This window comes from Mobula hypostoma, chromosome 13, assembly GCF_963921235.1.
Source record: "Mobula hypostoma chromosome 13, sMobHyp1.1, whole genome shotgun sequence".
Taxonomy (NCBI): domain Eukaryota; kingdom Metazoa; phylum Chordata; class Chondrichthyes; order Myliobatiformes; family Myliobatidae; genus Mobula; species Mobula hypostoma.
Genome location: NC_086109.1, coordinates 74,502,208 through 74,524,319, shown reverse-complemented (window position 1 = coordinate 74,524,319; position 22,112 = coordinate 74,502,208). Strand labels below are relative to the sequence as shown.

The 22,112-nt window shown below is 41.4% G+C and overlaps 1 protein-coding gene across 1 annotated transcript in view; it reads left to right on the top strand.

Annotated features, from left to right (window-relative positions):
- LOC134355680 (NAD(P) transhydrogenase, mitochondrial-like) overlaps positions 1–22,112 on the top strand; it is an 83,183-nt gene that overhangs the window by 32,882 nt on the left and 28,189 nt on the right. Inside the window, exons 7-14 of the mRNA XM_063065954.1 lie at positions 2,373–2,560; positions 6,029–6,162; positions 6,256–6,447; positions 10,552–10,705; positions 11,552–11,713; positions 13,277–13,387; positions 14,345–14,490; positions 16,274–16,469. Of these exons, the coding sequence (XP_062922024.1) occupies positions 2,373–2,560; positions 6,029–6,162; positions 6,256–6,447; positions 10,552–10,705; positions 11,552–11,713; positions 13,277–13,387; positions 14,345–14,490; positions 16,274–16,469 (1,283 nt within the window). The remainder of the gene's footprint in view (positions 1–2,372; positions 2,561–6,028; positions 6,163–6,255; positions 6,448–10,551; positions 10,706–11,551; positions 11,714–13,276; positions 13,388–14,344; positions 14,491–16,273; positions 16,470–22,112) is intronic.

Sequence of the window (22,112 nt, the reverse complement as noted above, 5' to 3'; positions counted from 1 at the left end):
ACAGGAAGCAAAGAGTGGGAATAAACGGGACCTTTTCAGAATGGCAGGCGGTGACTAGTGGGGTACCGCAAGGCTCAGTGCTGGGACCCCAGTTGTTTACAATATATATTAATGACTTGGATGAGGGAATTAAATGCAGCATCTCCAAGTTTGCGGATGACACGAAGCTGGGTGGCAGTGTTAGCAGTGAGGAGGATGCTAAGAGGATGCAGGGTGACTTGGATAGGTTGGGTGAGTGGGCAAACTCATGGCAGATGCAATTTAATGTGGATAAATGTGAAGTTATCCACTTTGGTGGCAAAAATAGGAAAACAGATTATTATCTGAATGGTGGCCGATTAGGAAAAGGGGAGGTGCAACGAGACCTGGGTGTCATTATACACCAGTCATTGAAAGTGGGCATGCAGGTACAGCAGGCGGTGAAAAAGGCGAACGGTATGCTGGCATTTATAGCGAGAGGATTCGAGTACAGGAGCAGGGAGGTACTACTGCAGTTGTACAAGGCCTTGGTGAGACCACACCTGGAGTATTGTGTGCAGTTTTGGTCCCCTAATCTGAGGAAAGACATCTTTGCCATAGAGGGAGTACAAAGAAGGTTCACCAGATTGATTCCTGGGATGGCAGGTCTTTCATATGAAGAAAGACTGGATGAACTGGGCTTGTACTCGTTGGAATTTAGAAGATTGAGGGGGGATCTGATTGAAACGTATAAGATCCTAAAGGGATTGGACAGGCTAGATGCAGGAAGATTGTTCCCGATGTTGGGGAGGTCTAGAACGAGGGGTCACAGTTTGAGGATAGAGGGGAAGCCTTTTAGGACCGAGGTTAGGAAAAACTTCTTCACACAGAGAGTGGTGAATCTGTGGAATTCTCTGCCACAGCAAACTGTTGAGGCCAGTTCATTAGCTATGTTTAAAAGGAAGTTAGATATGGCCCTTGTGGCTACAGGGGTCAGGGGGTATGGAGGGAAGGCTGGGTTCTGAGTTGGATGATCAGCCATGATCATAATAAATGGCGGTGCAGGCTCGAAGGGCCGAATGGCCTACTCCTGCACCTATTTTCTATGTTTCTATGTTTCTATGTATTTATATTTGCATTTGCACACTTTGTTGTTCTTCCTGTTTTATAGTTACAATAGGTTTCAATAGGTACATTTAATGTCAGAGAAGTGTATACAATATGCATCCTGAAATTCTTTTTCTTTGCAAACATCCATGAAAACAGAAGAATGTCCCAAAGAATGAATGACAGTTAAAACATCAGAACCACAAAGGCCCTCCCCACAGCTCCCTCTTCCCACACACAAGCAGATCAAGGTAATGTCCCCCCAACTCCCCCACTAGCAAAAAAGCATCAGGACCCTCCACCGAGCAATCAAGTGTGCAGCAAGCGCCAACAAAGACCCAGACTTGCAGTACCCCAAAAACTATTCGTTCATCCAGTAATTCGATATGCCACAGGCGCTCTCTCTCCCTCCTAATAAGGGAAAAAGAGGTGTCCCCTTTTCACAGCGAGAGGGGAGAAATGACATAACAACTCGCTGATTTTTGATGTTAAAAGTCTGTTGCTTTGCTTTTTCTGAACTCTGTGCCCAGAGAGTCAGCACCAAAAAGGTGCAGCTGTCCGGACACACAGCCCACAGCAGCTAACCCGCTGCTCCCGATGTTCCGTGTTCTTCTGCGACGCTTCAGTCAGGGGCACTGGCCTAGAATCAGCACATCCTCAGGGCCACGAAATTTTGGAATCCTGAAGGTGCGCTAGTCTTCCAGGTTGCGTCCTTGGGATATCAAAAAGCGGCCGGTTGTGAGGCCCTGAGAGGGGGTCCCATTCCCACAAAGAACCGAAGTCAGAGCGTAATTCCAGGTCAGGGTCTTCAGAAGAACCTGGAAAAGATAAAAAGAGATGTCAAAGACAGGAAATAGAGCTGTTTCCAAAGATGCAAGCAAAGGAGTGGCCGTTTAGCTCTACCTCCAGAGTTACTGTTCTATAAATATGCTAAGTATGCTCACAGAAAAAGAATCTCGGGGTTGTATGTGGTGATATGTTTGTGCGCTGATAATAAATTTTACTTTGAACTTTAATTAGGAGCACCAGATGTCAAATCTTAGTTAATCTAATTATCCAATAAAATCAGCTTAGAAATTATTTTTGGATAATAGTTAAAAACAGTTGGATTTGACATTTTGAATCAAGATTTCAGTGGTAGGTTTGAGAGGATGGCTTGGGAGCATTACACTACTCATTAGTGTGAGGTCGTTATTAATGTTCCAGTCATGAATTACATCCATGTTTCCAATCATTTTTGAAGATGACCAATGATGTTTTATAACCAGTTGACCTAAGACAGTCCCTTTTGTATAATTCTTGTATAGAGAAGCAGCTCTGGAGCAATTTAAATCTTTTGGAGCAGAACCTCTTTATGTTGACGTGGAAGAATCTGGAGAAGGGACTGGTGGATATGCTAAAGAGATGTCCAAAGAATTTATTGAAGCAGAGATGGCACTGTTTGCTAAACAGTGTAAGGAAGTGGATATTATCATTACTACAGCACTTATTCCAGGTAATTACAGCTTTGAAACTCAAAATATTAAATGATATAAATGCAATTCACTGAAGAGCTTGATATTCTACATGCAAAATTTATTTGAGAGTCTGTTTTGCCAAAAGGTGCATGGATTATATTTCAATCACACACATCAAAGCCTAGCTTTAACATGCAAGGTGTTTATCATTCATCTTCTAACGTTGCGAAGTTGGTACATTTCTATTGATTGCATTGGCCTGGCAAGGACTAAGGTTCTACAATATAACCTAGGTATATTGAAGAAATACTACTCTAATAATTGTCATTGTTTTCTTTCAGTAATACCTCTCCTCGCAGCAGTGCTAAATTTTAATAATATGCAACATCACTAGTTGAAAAGAGTACCATCCCATCTATGTTGCATGTGACTATGTATTCACATATACATCTGTATGTATTTGTGAACTTGGATATGTTGCATTTAGTACACATCCAAATTATTGATATATTTTTATGTAAAGCTGGGGACTATGCTTGGAAGGGGACATCTCTCTGCTTTCTGTCTGTCAGCTAGATCTCTGTCCATCCTTGCTGGTGTGCACTCCAATCCTGAGCTTTGGTGGGGCGGCGCAGTTTGTAGAGGTGCTGCCTCATGGCTCCAGCATCCTGGGTTCAATCCTGATCGCTGGGGCAGACCTATAGAATTTTAAATTTCTCCCTGTGAGCACATAGTCTTCCTCCCACATCCCGAAGGTGTGGACTGTTTTGGTTACCCTGCTGTCGGAAAAGTGTCATTAATCTTGAAGGTGTGTCGAGAAGATTTATGAGAATGTTGCTGGAACTCGAGGCACTAAGTTATGAAGAGAGGTTGGGCAGGCTGGGACTTCCTTCATTGGAGCAGAGAATGAGGGGTGATGTTGCTGAGATGTAGAAAGTCATGAAGGGCATACATAGGGCTGTCTTTTTCCCAAGGTTGGGGAATCAAAAACTAGAGGACACAGGATTATGGTGAGAGGGGAGAGATTTAATAGGAACCTGAAAGGCAACATCAGAGAATGGTCCATACACTGAGTAGGCTGCCAGAAGAAGTGTTTGAGGCAGGTATGTTCATGATCATCATCATCATTATGTGAAATGTCCTATGATCTGCACAATCATGGTCCTCTATCCATGATCATGGTCCATGACCATAATTGTTCTTGGTAAGTTTTCTACAGAAGTGGTTTGCCATTGCCGCTTTCTGGACAGTCTCTTTACAAGACTGGTGATCCCATGTATTGTCAATACTCCTCAGAGATTGTCTGCCTGGCGTCAGTGGTCATGTAACCAGGGAAGGAGCGCCTTATGCCGTCTTTGGTAGAGACGTATCTCCACCCCGCCAGCCTCGGGTACATTAATGATGTTTAAAAATCATTTGTGCAGGTGCATAATTAAGAAAAGTTCACAGCAGAGGTTCCCAACCATTTTCATGCCATGGACCAATACCATTAAGCAAGGGGTCCCTAAACCCTGGGTTGGAAATCCCTAGTTTAGAGGGATATCAGCCAAATGCAAGTAAAAGTTGAGATGGCGATCTTGGTCAATATGGATTGGTTGGGCTAAATTAATCAGAATCAGATTTAATATCACCAGCATATGTCATGAAATTTGTTGTCTTTACAGCAGCAACACAATACAATACATAATAATAAAAATGTGAATTATAATAAATATGTTTGTGTGTGTATGTATGTATATATATATAGTGTAAAAGTAGTGAGGTAGTGTTTGTGGGTTCATTGTCTATTCAGAAATCTGGTGGCAGAGGGGAAGAAGCTGTTCCTGAATTATTGAGTGTGTGCCTTCTGGGTTCTGTACCTCCTTCCCGATGGTAGCAATGAGAAGAGGGCATGTCCGGGGTGATGTGGATCCTTAATGCTGCCTTTTTGAAGCATCGCTCCTTAAAGATGTCCTGGATACTGGGGGTCTAGTGACATGATGGAGCTGACTTAAGTTCACAATTTTCTGCAGCTTCATTCGATCCTGTGCAGTAGCACCCCCCCACCCCCATACCAGATGGTAATGCAGCCAGTTAGAATGTAGAAATTTGTGAGTGTCTTTAGTGACATTCCAAATCTCCTCAAACTCCTAATGAAATATAGCTGCTGTTGTGCTTCTTTGTAGCTGCATCGATATACCCGCTGTATGACTGACTGATAGATCATTTGAACACTATAAATTCTCCCTGGTGTATTGGAAAAAGTTGATGGGAATTTAGAGAGAGGAAAGTGGATTCGTGTGGTTGGGTTTGGATTGGGTGAGGTTTGGTTGGATTCTGGCCTAGTACTCAATTACAAACCAAAATGACCTCTAATCATCAGGTTGGGCATCATCTACCGAAATGAATAAACAGTCGACATTCCGGGGCGAAGTGTAGGGTTGGTGTAGTGGATTCTTAATATTCAGCATGGACTCAGTGTTCCAAAGAGCCTGAGTCTATAATATATGGCAGAATCTATTAGTAATGCAGGCAGTATCATGCCAATTTCCAGTGTCACAGTGATCATATACCTTTCCAATACTCTCTGAAGTGGGATCTCAGTGAAGTGTTCAGAGACTTCCAGATTTAAGGAAATATAACCTAATTTGAATTTAGCTATGCCTCCCAAGCCCACGTTGGGTTAGGGCTAGGGCAGCTTTGAAATAAAACTGCCTATTACTGGGCCTGCATCAAATTGGGTGGGGCTGTCAGCCACCATCTCTTTTTAAGTAAAGCCATTTGCACCTGAGTGCGGAGGACTGAACTCAGAAGTTTGATAAATAAGCATGAAGGCTGAGGGGTTGCAACAAGAATCCTGCTCCAGCTGGGATTGTGGGCTGGGATAGGATTCTTGGCAAGGATCAGGTCAGGTAGTAAAACAAAATTATAGTTCGTGTGGTTGGGTTTGGATTGGGTGAGGTTTGATTGGATTCTGGCCTAGTACTCAATTAGAAACCAAACTGACCTCTAATCATCAGGTTGGGCATCGTCTACCGAAATGAATAAACAGTCGACATTCCAGGCCGAGGCGATTCATCAGGATGTCAACTGTTTATTCCTCTCCTAACCTGCTGAGCTCCTCCAGCATTTGGTGTGTGTTGCTCTGGATTTCCAGCATCTGCAGAATCTCTTGTGTTTATGACCACTAAGTGTAATAATGAGACTTTTCTTTGAAGATGAGATGCAATGCAGGAAGAAAAACATATAAGCAAGAATTGATTGAAGCAGTAGAGCAGAATATTTAATTGTTTCTGAAATGTTGACAATGAAGAGCATGAAATGTAAATGTAGCTGGGTTTTGTTAAAACTATTGTTTTTTTTTGGAATGGAATGGGACAGATTTGTGCTTCGACACGTTGGGCCAAGGGCCTGACCTGTGCACTAGCACTTTATATTATGACACAAAATTCTGTTCCTCAAATCCAGCAAGAGGAAAGCCAACCAATTAATGTGTTCCTAATGCTATTTGACATGTGGGCTTACAGGGAAACGGGCGCCAGTCCTTATCACCAAGGAGATGGTGGAAACAATGAAGGATGGTTCCGTGATTGTTGATCTTGCAGCTGAAGCTGGTGGAAATGTAGCTACAACAAAGCCTGAAGAGGTGTATGTTCATAAGGTTAGTAATTGAAAAGTCACTTAAAAGATTTTTTCTTTGTTTATTGTTTTCTGTAAACTTCAGCTTTGTTAACCTTGTTCTCTGATTTGTTAGGGAGTGACCCACGTAGGCTATACAGACCTGCCAAGCAGAATGGCCACACAGGCCAGTAGCCTGTACTCAAACAATGTCCTGAAGTTGTTGAAAGCAATAAGTGCTGACAAGGAATACTTCTACTTTGAGCCCAAGGATGAATTTAATTATGGTACAGTTGACCATGTTATCAGAGGCACTCTAGTAATGCAGGTGGGTTTTCCTGGTGTGTACAATTTTGACTGAATTATAAAAAAAGATTCGTGATGTGGTATTTAAATATATTTTGTTAACATATATAATTAATCTTCAGCAATAAATTAAACTTGCATTTAGTTTAACGTTTGTTTTTCTAAAACTGAAGTTGAATTAGTGTGATAGTGAGTCCTTCTTGCAATTCCTCTGTCTCCGCTGCATCTGCTCTCAGGATGAGGCTTTTCATTCCAGGACAAAGGAGACGTCCTCCTTTTTTAAAGAAAGGGGCTTCCCTTCCTCCACCACCAACTCTGCTCTCAAATGCATCTCGCCCATTTCACGCACATCTACTCTCACCCCGTCCTCCCGCCACCCCACTAGGAATAGGGTTCCCCTTGTCCTCACCTACCACCCCACCAGCCTCCGGGTCCAACATATAATTCTCCGTAACTTCCACCACCTCCAACGGGATCCCACCACTAAGCACATCTTTCCCTCCCCACCCCCCAGCCCCTGCTTTGCACAGGGATCGCTCCCTACGTGACTCCCTTGTCCATTCATCCCTCCCCATCCCTTCCCACAGATTTCCCTCCCGGCACTTATCCTTGTAAGTGGAACAAGTGCTACACATGCCCTGACACTTCCTCCCTTACCACCATTCAAGGCCCCAGACAGTCCTTCCAGGTGAGGCGACACTTCACCTGTGAGTTGGCTGGGGTGATAAACTGTGTCCGGTACTCCCGATGCGGCCTTCTATATATTGGCGAGACCTGACGCAGGCTGGGAGACCGTTTCGCTGAACACCTATGCTCTGTCCGCCAGAAAAAGCAGGATCTCCCAGTGGCCACACATTTTAATTCCACGTTCCACGTCCCATTCCCATTCTGATATGTCTATCCACGGCCTCCTCTACTGTCAAGATGAAGCCACACTCGGGTTGGAGGAACTACACCTTATATTCCGTCTAGGTAGCCTCCAACCTGATAGCATGAGCATTGACTTAGAAACATAGAAAATAGGTGCAGGAGTAGGCCATTCGGCCCTTCGAGCCTGCACCACCATTCAGTATGATCATGGCTGATCATCCAGCTCAGAACCCTGTACCAGCCTTCCCTCCATACCCCCTGATCCCTTTAGCCACAAGGGCCATATCTAACTCCCTCTTAAATATAGCCAATGAACTGGCCTCAACTGTTTCCTGTGGCAGAGAATTCCACAGATTCACCACTCTCTGTGTGAAGAAGTTTTTCCTCATCTTGGTCCTAAAAGGCTTCCCCTTTATCCTCAAACTGTGACCCCTCGTTCTGGACTTCCCCAATATCGGGAACAATCTTCCTGCATCTAGCCTGTCCAATTCCTTTAGGATTTTATACGTTTCAATCAGATCCCCCCTCAATCTTCTAAATTCCAACGAGTGTAAGCCTAGTTCATCCAGTCTTTCATCATATGAAAGTCCTGCCATCCCAGGAATCAATCTGGTGAACCTTCTTTGTACTCCCTCTATGGCAACGGTGTCTTTCCTCAGATTAGGGGACCAAAACTGCACACAATACTCCAGGTGTGGTCTCACCAAGGCCTTGTACAACTGCAGTAGTACCTCCCTGCTCCTGTACTTGAATCCTCTTGCTATGAATGCCAGCATACCATTCGCCTTTTTCACCTCCTGCTGTACCTGCATGCCCACTTTCAATGACTGGTGTATAATGACACCCAGGTCTCGTTGCACCTCCCCTTTCCTAATCGGCCACCATTCAAATAATAATCTGTTTTCCTGTTTTTGCCACCAAAGTGGATACCTTCACATTTATCCACATTAAATTGCATCTGCCATGAATTTGCCCACTCACCTAACCTATCCAAGTCACCCTGCATCCTCTTAGCATCCTCCTCACAGCTAACACTGCCACCCAGCTTCATGTCACCCGCAAACTTGGAGATGCTGCATTTAATTCCCTCATCCAAGTCATTAATATATATTGTAGTAAACAACTGGGGTCCCAGCACTGATGCCCCACCTCCCCTTCATACCCCATCCGTTATTTATTTATTATTATTAATTTTTTTCTCTCTCTCCTTTTTCTCCCTCTGTCCCTCTCACTGTACTCCTTGCCCATCCTCTGGGCTCTCCCCCCCCCTTCTTTCTCCCTGGGCCTCCCGTCCCATGATCCTCTCATATCCCTTTTGCCAATCACCTGTCCTGCTCCTAGCTCCATCCCTGCCCCTATCATTTCGGATCTCCCCTGCCCCCTCCCACTTTCAAATCTCTTATTAGCTCTTCTTTCAGTTAGTCCTGATGAAGGGTCTCGGCCCGAAACGTCGACTGTACCTCTTCCTATAGATGCTGTTTGGCCTGCTGCATTCACCAGCAATTTTTATGTGTGTTGCTTGAATTAGTGTGATATTGCTGCTATTACAGATTGTACTTTGTACTCTCCTTAAGGTTCTCTGCTGACCTATAGAGAACCTCTGTGTCAATTCATTCCCAGGGTCAGCTCATATTTAAATGATGCGTTTCCCTTTCGAATCCAATTTCAGTTCTTCATCTTCCAAAATCAGAGGAGTGTGAACCCAGGAGAGAGGGGTAACAGACGTGGTACTGAATTAAATATATTTTGGGATGCAAGCATATGAGTGAGCATTTTAATTAGTTGAACCAAGAATGAAGCTGCTGCTATTATAGCAGTTGTCCATTTTATTTTATCACAAAAAATCAGCCAATGACATGAAGCAATCTCATATGGATGACCAGCAGTATTGTTATCTTTCAGCTGCTTGTCTATAGATTTGCAGAAATTTACAGATTTATTAATTAAGGATGCAAATGATTCCATATTAGTTGCTGATAAGTAAATGGCCAGCTGATCTACATACTTTAAATAAGAATCGATTGGATCAAAATTTGATACTGTGTTTAGAAGATGTGACGATAAGACACAAGTTCACTGCATGAAGTGAATGTGAGTATTGTAGTCATGTGTACCATCCACTTGACTTTGTTCAGCTTCTAATCCACTGACCAGTAAATTCAAAGACCATCTTCCTCCACCACTTAGTACTCCCCATTCAGACCTGTGCCTTATCGACCTTGTGGCATATTAAGTTCAAAGTAAATTTATTATCATTGGACAACCCTGAGATTCATTTTCTTGCAGGCATACACAATAAATCCAAGAAACACAGTAGAATCGTTGAAAGACCACACCCAGCAAGACGGACAAACCACCAATATGTAAAAGACAAACTGCAATACAACAGAGAAAAATAAATAAATACTAAATATTGAGAACATGAGATGAAGAGTCCTTGAAAGTGAGTCCATAAGTCCTGGGCACAGTTCAGTGATGTGGCGAGTGAAGTTATCCCCACTAGTTCAATAGCCTGATAGTTGAGGGATAGTAACTGTTCCTGACCCTGGATCTATGAGTCCTGAGACTCCTGTACCACCTTCCTGATGGCAGCAGCAGCGAGAAAAGAGCCTTACCTGGGTGGTGGGGGCTCCTGATGATGGACGCTGGTTTCCTGCGACAGCATTTTGTGTAGATGTGCCCAGTGGTGGGGAGGGCTTTACCTGTGATGGACTGGGCTGTTTACACTACTTTTTGTAGGATTTTCCATTCAAGGGCATTGATCTTTCCATACCTCAATTTGCCTGTTATTCTTTTTGCTTGTCCATATATTTGCATTAGATCAATTGGAGCCTCAAGTTTTTAAATTTAACCCCAATATTGATCTTTCAAACTTCCAGCCAATGGAATGTTTGTGTTCTACTAGCGCTACCTTCTCACGCTTCCTAAAATCCCTTCACCCCACCATTGCCAGCTATAGCTTCAGCTGTATAGGTCCTGAGTTCTGGAATTTCCTTCTCTTTGTTTGTCACCCTTGATAAAACTTGGCTTTAAACAAGTTTGTAATATCACCACCTTTGCCTCCATCAACTTAGAGAAAAATGATAAATTCATGTGAATGAAAAATTCATGTTAACTGATTGTTGATCCTAACCAAATAAGACTTTAGATGTGGATTAAAGGTGAGACTAATTAAGATACATTGAGTTAATTAATGACACATTTGTAAAAGTGAAGGAATTGTGAAGATCTAACTTTTTCTACATTTTGCGCGCAGGAAGGCAAAAACCTGTTTCCCGCACCCCAGCCTTTAAGTATTCCAGAGACTGGACCCGTTAAACAAAAATCTGTGGCAGACGTTGAAGCAGAAAAGCTGGCCAAAGTTTCTCCTTTCGCCACGACGTTGACTTCCGCCAGTGTCTATACAGCAGGTGAAGGAAAGAACATAAAGTGCTATTTAATGTTAATTAGACAATGGGCTTTAATGTTAGTTAGACCTTGTCATTGTAGATAAAGGCTAGACTGAAAGGTACCTGCTTGGCAAGGACACCATAAAGTGATGTAATTAGCCTCAAAGTCTAAGAACTATTATGTGACTTCGGAAATTTTGTTGTTTTGATGGAGTATGTGTCCGTCCTCCACGAACACCCAAGAGTGCATAAGGGAATGAAGTTATAAACATTCAGATAGACCTTTCATATGTTCATAATAAACAGGAGCAGGAATAAGCCATCTGGTCTGGTGGACCTGCTCTGCCATTCAATAAAATCGTGGCTGAACTGCCAATGGATTGAACTCCACCAATCTGCCTTTCCCCATCCTTGATTCTCTTGCGATGCAAAAATCTATCTGTGTATTAGATACATTTAATGAGGCTCACAGGTTTTATTTTGTGTTGGTGTTCTTGAATGAACTCCAATTTAAGCATAGAATTGCCTGAGAAGCTTCCAAGAATGTGTGTTTTCAGAATATTATGGCCTTGAACAATATCCCTTCACACAAGTGTACTCTTTAATCATTTAATGTTGTGCTAAATTCCTATTTGATTCTCACATTATTTAAATCAAAGTAATTGTATTATCAGTTTTATTGAGCAAAACTGCATTCAATAACACTGACTTGATATCTCTGCACATAAAGAGTTGATGCGTTATTACTATGTTCTCTAAGTTATTGTTACTGTTATCACTAAGAAAACAGGACGTTAGTAATCAAGTACCTATAATAAACTTTAATGTAGTATAACAAGAATAGGACTAACTAATGTTGGTTCGCAGGTTTGGCTGGAACATTGGGATTAGGAATAAGCTCTCCAAATGCTGCTTTTACTCAGATGGTCACAACGTTTGGCCTAGCAGGCATAGTGGGCTATCACACTGTGTGGGGTGTTACTCCAGCTCTCCATTCACCACTGATGTCAGTAACAAATGCTATCTCGGGTAAGTATTTCTTGAAGTAAAATTCAGTGTATTCGTAGTGTTCTTATGATTATATTATATAGGGCCTTAAATTGGGCTGTGAAACCCAGAAAATTGGGAGAAATGTTGACAAGATGATTATAATTGTGAATAATAATTTTTTTAAAGTGTTCATATAAATAAATTTCAATTGGCACATTTGTCTCTAAGGAGGTAATTACATTTACCCTTTTTCTTAAGTTGCTTAAAAACCATTTTGATCTGTCCTTTGAGTTGAGGTGTGCATTAAGAATTGTACACGACCTATTAGGACTATATGCAATTCTGATGACTGCGTGATGGGAGAATTCTGACTACACTGGGGAGGATGTCCAGGAGATTTGCAAGGATGTTGACATTACCAGAAAGTTGTAGCTATGAAGAAAGTTGGAGAAACTGAGGGGAGACTTTATTCAGGCCTCTCATAATCTTATACGTAATCAGTAGAGTAAGTGGGAGAGACCTACTTGAGGTTGAAAACCAGAGCCATAGACTTGTAGTAATTGTTGACAGGGGAGATGCAGAAAAACTGGGAGTCTGGAAGTCAGCCCAACAAGCCTAGTAGAGGCAGAGGTCTTCACTACATATTTAACCAGAACTTGGACAACTGAGGCTTGTATGGAGTGCTGGAACATGAGGATTGGGCTAGTTAGTTGGCATCAATTCAATGGGCTGAGTGGCCTCCAATGATGCATGCTGTTAATTGTTATGGTTGCTTTTGAGATCCTGCCGCTGTCCATCCTCTACTGCACTGACATTCTTACGAGAGAATCAGATCGTTGCACAGTTGAGTACTCTGCACTGTTGGTCCCGAGAGGTGTGAGTAGCACATTTGCTTCCTCTTGTACCTGGGCTGGGGGTGGCATGTCGTAGCTCTTCCTGATGTAGTCTCAGGTTCCTGCTGATTGCTGCCCTCACCAGTGGGGCAGGTTAATACCTGGAAACTGATAATAAACTGTAAATGCCGTGAGAAAATTCGGAGGAGTTTTTTTTTTGGAAAGTGGATTCCATAACACCTTTGGCCTCCATTGGCATCAGTGGTATTCAGATACCAGGATATCCAGCAGGAAGTTTCTTGCCTATGCCTTGTCTCTGATTTGATATTGATGGGAAGTTGGAATGAATTTCCATCTGGCCATTCTAGATGTGTTAGCATGAGCATAAATAACAGGTCCAGTATGTCTCTGGTTGCAATCCCTATGTGGATAGTGTGTACTGGAAACTGATATTTTCTATTGGTCAAGCAGATTGTCATCAGTAAATAAATGGAACCAAGTTTTCTTCCTTTGTTTGGAGAGATGTGTGTCCAGTTTCTAATAGGATGTGACCAGAGAGACTGGATGTCTAGGTGCTTCTGCACAAGACATCTCAGCAGGAGAATATGAAGCTCTTTTGTCCAAAGGTACAATTCAGGACTTTAAACTGTACAACCATTTAAAGTCATTTCTGGTAAAGTTACACGGAAAGAAATGGGGAAAAAATGATTTCTAAAATTGTGAGCTTTCCTTCACAGTTCATAATTTGCTTTTGTGCTCCCATTTTTAGGACTTACAGCTGTAGGTGGTCTAGTCCTAATGGGAGGAAGTTACTTGCCATCAAGTGCTCCTCAAACACTTGCCCTGTTGGCGGCATTTATATCATCGGTTAACATCGCAGGTAAGCTGTAAAAGGTGTCACTGTTAAAGATACAATGTAGTTCGATCAGAAGACTTGAAGTTTTGGGTGATCTTCCAGCGCTGATGTACAAATCATTTTAAGTGATGAATGAGGGTGAATCTGAATTGTTCTTTCATTTGGAAATCCGGAGACAATCTCCACTTTCAATAGAACCTTTCTTCGGAGAACAATTCGGTTTGTGTTTCTTTGTAGGGGTGATCCAACAGAATCTTGGAATTCCAATTTAACATCTTCCCAATATTCGTACTGTTTTAAAGTGTTTTTTCTGATAGCTTTAAAAGTTCATTTTAATTTTCAAGCAAGGGAATTGAGACTTTACCCCAGACTGAGTACCTTACACTTTGGTTCTTTCTACACCCTTGTGTCTTTACCACTGAACAGCTTAAGTCCCTCCTTAAAGGATCATTATACCTCCCATCCACTGAGCAGTTTGTAAAGTTCCTTCTCAAAGGAGCACCATACTACCCATCAGGTTGATTAAGTATAGAATAAGACCATAAGACAAAGGAGCAGAAGTAGGCCATTCGGCCCATCGAGTCTGCTCTGCCATTTTATCATGAGCTGATCCATTCTCCTATTTAGTCCCACTCCCCCGCCTTCTCACCATAACCTTTGATGCCCTGGCTACTCAGATACCTATCAATCTCTGCCTTAAGTACACCCAATGACTTGGCCTCCACTGCTGCCTGTGGCAACAAATTCCATAGATTCACCACCCTCTGACTAAAAAAAATACCATCCATTGTACAACATTGACCAAATCACTTTATTTAGTGATGTTAAAAGCAATTTGTTTCCACAGTTCAGATATGATTGCTTTTGTCATTAACTGGCAGTGAAGTTTCTTCAACCCTGCTAACTACCTCCACCTGCCAGATGCTTTATTTCTCTGCGAGCACCAGGATTAAAATTATATTTGTACATGTGCCATTTCAGGTGGTTTCCTTATTACGCAGAGGATGTTGGATATGTTCAAACGTCCCACAGATCCACCTGAATATAACTATCTCTACATGATACCTGGAGCAGCGTTTGTTGGTGGCTATAGTGCTGCTTTGGCCAGTGGATACAACATAGAGCAGGTTGAGTTTGCTTCCTTTTTGTTCATCACATCCAGATCAATAATTCTGGCTTGTTTCTGTTGGTGTCATTAAGTATATTCTGTGTTTTCCTTCACTGCACTTTAATTTAATAAAATGTGTTTCATTGTATGTAATGATGGAACAAAATTAATAACCGCCTAAAATATTCCTTTCTCTTTATTATCCGACATTTTCATCTAGCAAGCAAGCCATTTGGGGTTTAATTTTCTATATATGGTTTTTGGGGGGTTGTTTTTTAAATTAATTGGTATACTGTTTTTCAAACCATTCAGAATTGACTTGTTTTAACCAGTTTAATGGCTGCACTGGAGTTCTTGTAATAGAACTTGACATTCAGTAGTTCAGTACCAAAGAAAATGTAACTACTTCAAAGGCCAATCCACTATCATGTCAATGAGATAGTTCACATTAGCTAACATTGTGAAACAGCTGCTTTTGTTCTTTATGTTAACTAGCCTGATGATACAAGCTGTGGTTAGACATCAAGCAAATTAAATTAAAATGCATCTGATTTCATACTCGTTTCCATTTGTTAACTCATGAAATAGAGCAGTTGGTTGTTAAAAAGAAAGAAAAATTCATGTTACCTTTCACCAAACATCAGACATTTCTCTTAATCCTTTACTTTTTTTTGAAGTATCATGGCTTTTTCTTTTATGATTTGATGTGCTATATGCCTATGATTTGTTGTTCCTGTTGTGCATTACTCAGGACTTCCTGAGGAGATTGAGGTGAATGAGGCTTCCCAGCAACACGCCCTCCTAACTAATTTTTTTACATGAGCACTATCTACCAGGGGTTCCCAACCTTTTTATGCCATAGACCCCAACCATGGACCCCAGGTTGGCAACCCCTGTTCTAGACTGTACTGACCAGTTACATTGCCGTCTGGTTCAGGAATTGCAAGGCCCCTGACTATGTCTCTACAAAGGATTGCGAGGACCTTTGGGAGGATCATCGGGGCCTCTCTTCCATCCATCAAAGATATTTATTAGGAACGCTACATATGCAGGGCCCTTAGCATTGTCAATGATGCTTCCCATCTGCCAAACAATTTCTTTGGCCCTCTTTTCTCCCCCCTCCCAACCATCAGGCAGGGGGTACCACAGCATTAGGACAAGAATTGTTAGGATGGGAAATAGCTTCTTCCCCAGGCCAAAAACTGCTGAACTCCCTGCCACCAGCAGGTCTGTGCTGGTGGCAGGGAGTTCAGCAGTTTTTGGCCTGGGAGGGGGGAGAAAAGAGGGCCAAAGAAATTGTTGGACAGATGGGAAGCATCATTGACAATGCTAAGCGCCCTGCATATGTAGCGTTCCTAATAAGTATCTTTGATGGATGGAAGAGAGGCCCTGATTCTTACCGTTTTTTTTGGCAGTAAGAAAGAATTAAGCCCAAACTTTTCTGATTAGCAACAATAAATTGCTTAAGCTCAGCTAGAACACTACATGAAAGATGGGTGAACAATTTTTGAAGTGGTTGTGTCATTTTAGGCTGTGCAATACTTGTGATGCTCCTATTAAACTTACGTGACCTGTCCACAGTACAAGGATTATTACAAGTGGCTCTACACAAAGATGGTTCTCTTTTTATATAGTACTCACTCTTTTGAAAGATGCTTTCAAATTATTTTCTTGTCTTTCGTTAAAACTCAATGGAGCATTTGAAATACTAGTGTTATTAGTATGGGTAATAAATTGTCACTGTTAATGTTATATATTATTTGGGAATAATAATTACTTTTCATTTTTTCTTGCTCTTGCAGATGATTTATCTTGGTTCGGGCCTGTGCTGTGTTGGTGCATTAGGTGGCCTTTCTGCACAGAAAACAGCCAGATTGGGAAATGCGCTGGGCATGATTGGTGTAGCTGGTGGTCTGGCTGCCACCCTGGGCGCAATTAAACCCTCACCGGAGCTCCTTGGTCAGATGTCGACTGCCATGGCAATGGGTGGAACTATAGGTGAGATAATCGGTTCTTTATGATGACTACTAATGAACTTGCTTTTTGCAAATAAGCTCTTCTTTGGCTTTCAGCCTGGTACAGGTATCGATTTTAACTGATGTTTCGATGACAAACTCTGCCATCTTCAAGATGCTCGTATTAAATATGTTCATTTTGGGATTAGGAGGACATTATGGCAAGTAGGAAGATAGTTGTGTGGTTAGAGGGATATTAGTTTTCTAAGTGTGAGGATATTGGTACATCAAGGTCCAACAAGCCAAAAAAGGGATAATTTTGAAATAACTTGGAAATCAGTGGAGATGGCTGGGAGACATACTATCTAAAAATACAGAAAATTACTTTGAATAGCATAAGCAAGATGTGAAGACAAAAAGGTGCAAGAAAGTACACAATCGTACGTAGTTTGTGGTTTGGAGATTTGAGGTACTTGTTGAAATACCTCAAGTATTGCATTAATTAAAATAAATGGACTCTAGTTCTGAAAACTAATGTGAATGATGTCTAGTCAAGGGAAATGCGGGTCAATGTTTAAGAAATATGTTTGATTGCAAGTCTTTTTATTTATTGGCAGTAGATGGTGCTATTGCTGAGAAAATGAGATTAAAATATTTTGAGCAACGTTCAGTGTGTACTCAGAATTCCACGGTTAGTTATAGTGCTGGATTTGTTTACTCATACTGAAAGTCCACCAAAACATAATTAAGTTGGAGAAAGGGGACAACTGAAGAGCATGCTTTTCATTATGATATCCAGGACCTTCATGTTGTGCAAACTTTTAAATAAACTAAAGTTGCTAAATTGTGTCAATTGAGCCTGGTTTAGTTCTATGCAATTCCTTGGAAAAAGTAGTTATTTATGTTGCATCAATAGAAAATCAAGCTATACTTTTAGTGTTTTCATTCTCTCGAAAGACAAAATCGTAGGTACAGATACATTGTATTATCTTAATGGATGGTTATAATTTCATATGTTACAGATAGATGAAAGTTACTTAAAATACTTGATGGTTTGGTTTTGTATGTTGGCTATACATGAAGTGTTACAAAGTTTCTTACCAAATTGATAGATCAATGTAGCACTTAATTCTTGTTAATTTATGTTCATTTGTTTAAAATTATTGATATTCTCAATTACAAAAGATAATTGCAAAACCGTGCAGGATATCCTTCTGCCATATAGGTCTACTTCAGATTTGCAGTGACTCTAGATCAGTTAAGATGTTTCCATCAGTAGGTGAAGCAGTACAAAGAGGGTATCAAATTTTATGATAGTCGAGAAAAGGGATCTGAGGTTGAAGAGATAAAACCTAACCCAACAGCAGTGAATAGTTTAATATATTATGTTATTCCCTACTAAAATGTGAACCAATTCTGTGAGTGTTTCACAATGATTATTAGTTAAACTTATTTTCTTTAGATAAAAAAGATTCAGAATCAGGCATATGTCGTGAAGTTGGTTATCTTTATGGCAGCAATACAATGCAATACATGATAAAGACCATTAGACAAAGGAGCAGAAGTCGGCCACTCGGCCCATCGAGTCTGCTCCGCCATTTTATCATGAGCTGATCCATTCTCCCATTTAGTCCCACTCCCCTACCTTCTCACCATAACATTTGATGCCCTGGCTACTCAGATACATATCAATCTCTGCCTTAAATACACCCAAAGACTTGGCCTCCACTGCTGCCCGTGGCAACAGATTCCATAGATTCACCACCCTCTGGCTAAAAAAATTTCTTTGCATTTCTGTTCTGAATGGGCGCCCTTCAATCCTTAAGTCGTGCCCTCTCGTACTAGACTCCCCCAACATGGGAAACAACTTTGCCACATCCACTCTGTCCATGCCTTTCAACATTCGAAATGTTTCTATTGGGTCCCTCCTCATTGTTCTAAACTCCAAGGAATACAGTCCAAGAGCAGACAAACGTTCCTCATATGTTAACCCTGTCATTCCCGTAATCATTCTAGTGAATCTTCTCTGTACCCTCTCCAACGTCAGCACATCCTTTCTTAAATAAGGAGACCAGAGCTGCCCACAGTACTCCAAGTGAGGTCTCACCAACGTCTTATAGAGCCTCAACATCACATCCCTGCTCCTATACTCTATTCCTCAAAAAATGAATGCCAACATAGCATTCACCTTCTTCACCACCGACTCAACCTGGAGGTTAACCTTAAGGGTATCCTGCACGAGGACTCCCAAGTCCCGTTGCATCTCAGAACTTTGAATTCTATCCCCATTTAAATAATAGTCTGCCCGTTTATTTCTTCTGCCAAAGTGCATAACCATACACTTTCCAACGTTGTATTTCATTTGCCACTTCTTTGCCCATTCTTCCAATCTATCCAAGTCTCTCTGCAGACTCTGTTTCCTCAGCACTACCAGCCCCTCCACCTATCTTCGTATCATCAGCAAACTTAGCCACAAAGCCATCTATTCCATAATCCAAATCATTGATGTACAACGTAAAAAGAAACGGCCCCAACACAGACCCCTGTGGAACACCGCTGGTAACCAGCAGCCAACCAGAATAGGATCCCTTTATTCCCACTCTCTGTTTCCTGCCAATCAGCCAACGCCCTATCTACGTATGTAACTTTCCCATAATTCCATGTGCTCTTATCTTGTTAAGTAGCCTCATGTGTGGCACCTTGTCAAAGGCCTTCTGAAAATCCAAATATACAACATCTACTGTATTTCCCTTGTCTAGCCTACTTGTAATTTACTCAAGAAATTGTAATAGGTTTGTCAGGCAGGATTTTCCTTTAAGGAAACCATGCTGAGTTCTGCCTATCTTGTCATATGCCTCCAGGTACTCCGTAACCTCATCCTTGACAATCGACTCCAACAACTTCCCAACCACCGATGTCAAGCTAACAGGTCTATAATTTCCTTTTTGCTTCCTTGCCCCCTTCTTAAATAGCAGAGTGACATTTGCAATCTTCCAGTCCTCCGGAACTGTGCCAGAATCTATCAACTTTTGAAGGACCATCGCTAATGCCTCTGCAATCTGAACAGCTACTTCCTTCAGAACACGAGGGTGCATTCCATCTGGTCCAGGAGATTTATCTACCTTTAGACTATTCAGCTTCCTGAGTACTTTCCCTGTCGTAATTGTGACTGCGCACACTTCTCTTCCCTGCCACCCTTGAGTGTCCGGTATGCTGCTGATGTCTTCCTCAGTGAAGACTGATGCAAAATACTCGCTCAGTTCCTCTGCCATCTCCTTATCTCCCATTACAATTTCTCCAGCATCATTTTCTATCGGTCCTATATCTACTCTCACCTATCTTTTACTCTTTTATATACTTGAAAAAGCTTTTATTATCCTCTTTGATATTATTTACTAGCTTCCGTTCATAGTTCATCTTTTTCCTCTTAATGACCTTCTTAGTTTCCTTTTGTAAGCTTTTAAAAACTTCCCAATCCTCTGTCTTCCCACTAATTTTTGCTTCCTTGTATGCCCTCTCCTTTGCTTTAACTTTGGCTTTGACTTCTCTTGTCAGCCACGGTTGCATCCTTTTTCCATTTGAAAATTTCTTCTTTTTTGGAATATATCTGTCTTGCAGCTTCCTCACTTCTCGCATAAACTCCAGCCACTGCTGCTCTGCCGTCCTTCCCGCCAGTGTCCCTTTCTGGTCAACTTTGGCCAGTTCCTCTCTCATGCCACTATAATTTCCTTTACTCCACTGAAATACCGACTCATCGGATTTCTGCTTCTCTTTTCCAAATTTCACAGTGAACTCAATCATGTTATGATCACTGTCTATAAACATAGAAAAAAAACTGAATTACAATAATTATTTACGTATATTAAATAGTTATGTTAAAGTAAGTAGTGCAAAGTACAGAAATAAATTTTTTAAAAGTAGTGAGCTGGTGTTCCTGGGCTCAATGTCCATTTAGAAAACAGATGGCAGAGGAAGAAGTTGTTCCTGAATCACCGAATATGTGCCTTCCGGCTTCTGTACCTCCTTCCTGATGATAACAATGACAAGAGGGCAGGTTCTGAGTGGTGGGGGTCTTTAATGAAGGATGCCGCCTTCCTGAGGCAGTGCTCCTTGAAGATGTCTTGGGTACTGTGCAGACTAGTACCCATGTTGCAGCTGACTAATTTTACAACTTTCTGCAACTTACTTACTTTGATCCTGTGCAGTAGCCACATCCCCCTCCATACCAGATGGTGATGCAGCCAGTCAGAATGCTCTCGACAGTACATCTGTAGAAGTTTTTGAGTGTTTTAGGTGACAAATGAAATCTCCTCAAACTTCGAATGAAATACAGCCACTGTCTTGCCCTCTTTATGGCTACATTGATATATAGTGTGAATGCTGAACTGAAATCCAGAGTCAGCATTTTGGCATAAGTGTCCAGAAAAGTGATCAATATCCTTAGAAGACAAGGAAGGAGACACTGATAGTATGAATGTGTGTGATTTGTGTCATTTATACAAAAATAAAGGAATAGCACAAAGAAGCAATTTCGCTCAGATCCGTTTCCAAATACTCTCTACTTAGGTTTATAGGCTTTAGGGAATATATTTTGCTTGGACTTGTTAACTTTGGCTGTTCCCATAGACCTCTCTTATATCCTCCATGGATTAGTCATTACTTTCATACGTAGGAATGTGTAGCAAATCCAAGAGGAAAACCATTATTGGTGTATTGGTATACCGTTTTTCATGGACTATGGCAGATGAATCTTTTTTCATGAACACATGAATCCTTCTTTAACCTTCAAATAAACACTAGTGCTCCCATGCAACTTTGCTTGGAGGTAAACAATTGTAAGGGTGCAGTCCAAGATTCCTTCTTCAACCAAAGCCACTGAAGCAGACTGTTTGGCCATTTATGTCTTTTTTTTTATTGCATATTGTGTAATAGTTACTAGACTTCAAAGGAATTTATTTTATGTGCATCTTCGTGAGGCATTTTATGAGAGGAATTGTAAGGAGTTTTTCTTGTTTAACTGTCAGGATTATGGATTTTTTTTATGAACTCATTCTTAAACTCCATTTGAAGCAACACACACAAAATGCTGGAGGAACTCAGCAGGCCAGGCAGCATCTACGGAAAAGAGTAAACAGTCAACCTTTTTGGCAGAGACCTTTCATTAGGACTGGGTCTAAACTCCATTTGTTTAGGTGACCAGAGTAGAGTCTGAATATTAAACACAAAATAATCTACAGATGCTGGGGTCAAAGCAACACTCACAACACACTGGAAGAACTCAGCAGGTCGGGCAGCATCCGTGGAAAAGAACTTTTCCAGGGATGCTGCCCGACCTGCTGAGTTCCTCCAGCATATTGTAGAGTCTGAATACTAGACTCAAATGCATTTAACCTAAGTCCTCGAATTTGGGTTTTGCAAGAATCGTGAAAAGCCGAGTCAATTTTTAAATAGGCAAGCTTTCAATAACATCATAAATTCCTTCTCTCTCTAGACACTGCCTGGCCTGGTGAGTATTTCCTGAATTTTGACTGTTGTACTTTTTATGTCAAGTTGGGGATAAAACTGCAGCATTTTATCAGTTCTAATAATGCGGTGGAGGATAACTTATGTCACATTTGTTCACACCAAATCTAATTCGTGTGCTTGATGTCGAAGCCAGGTACTTAAAATAGAAAATGTTTCATTT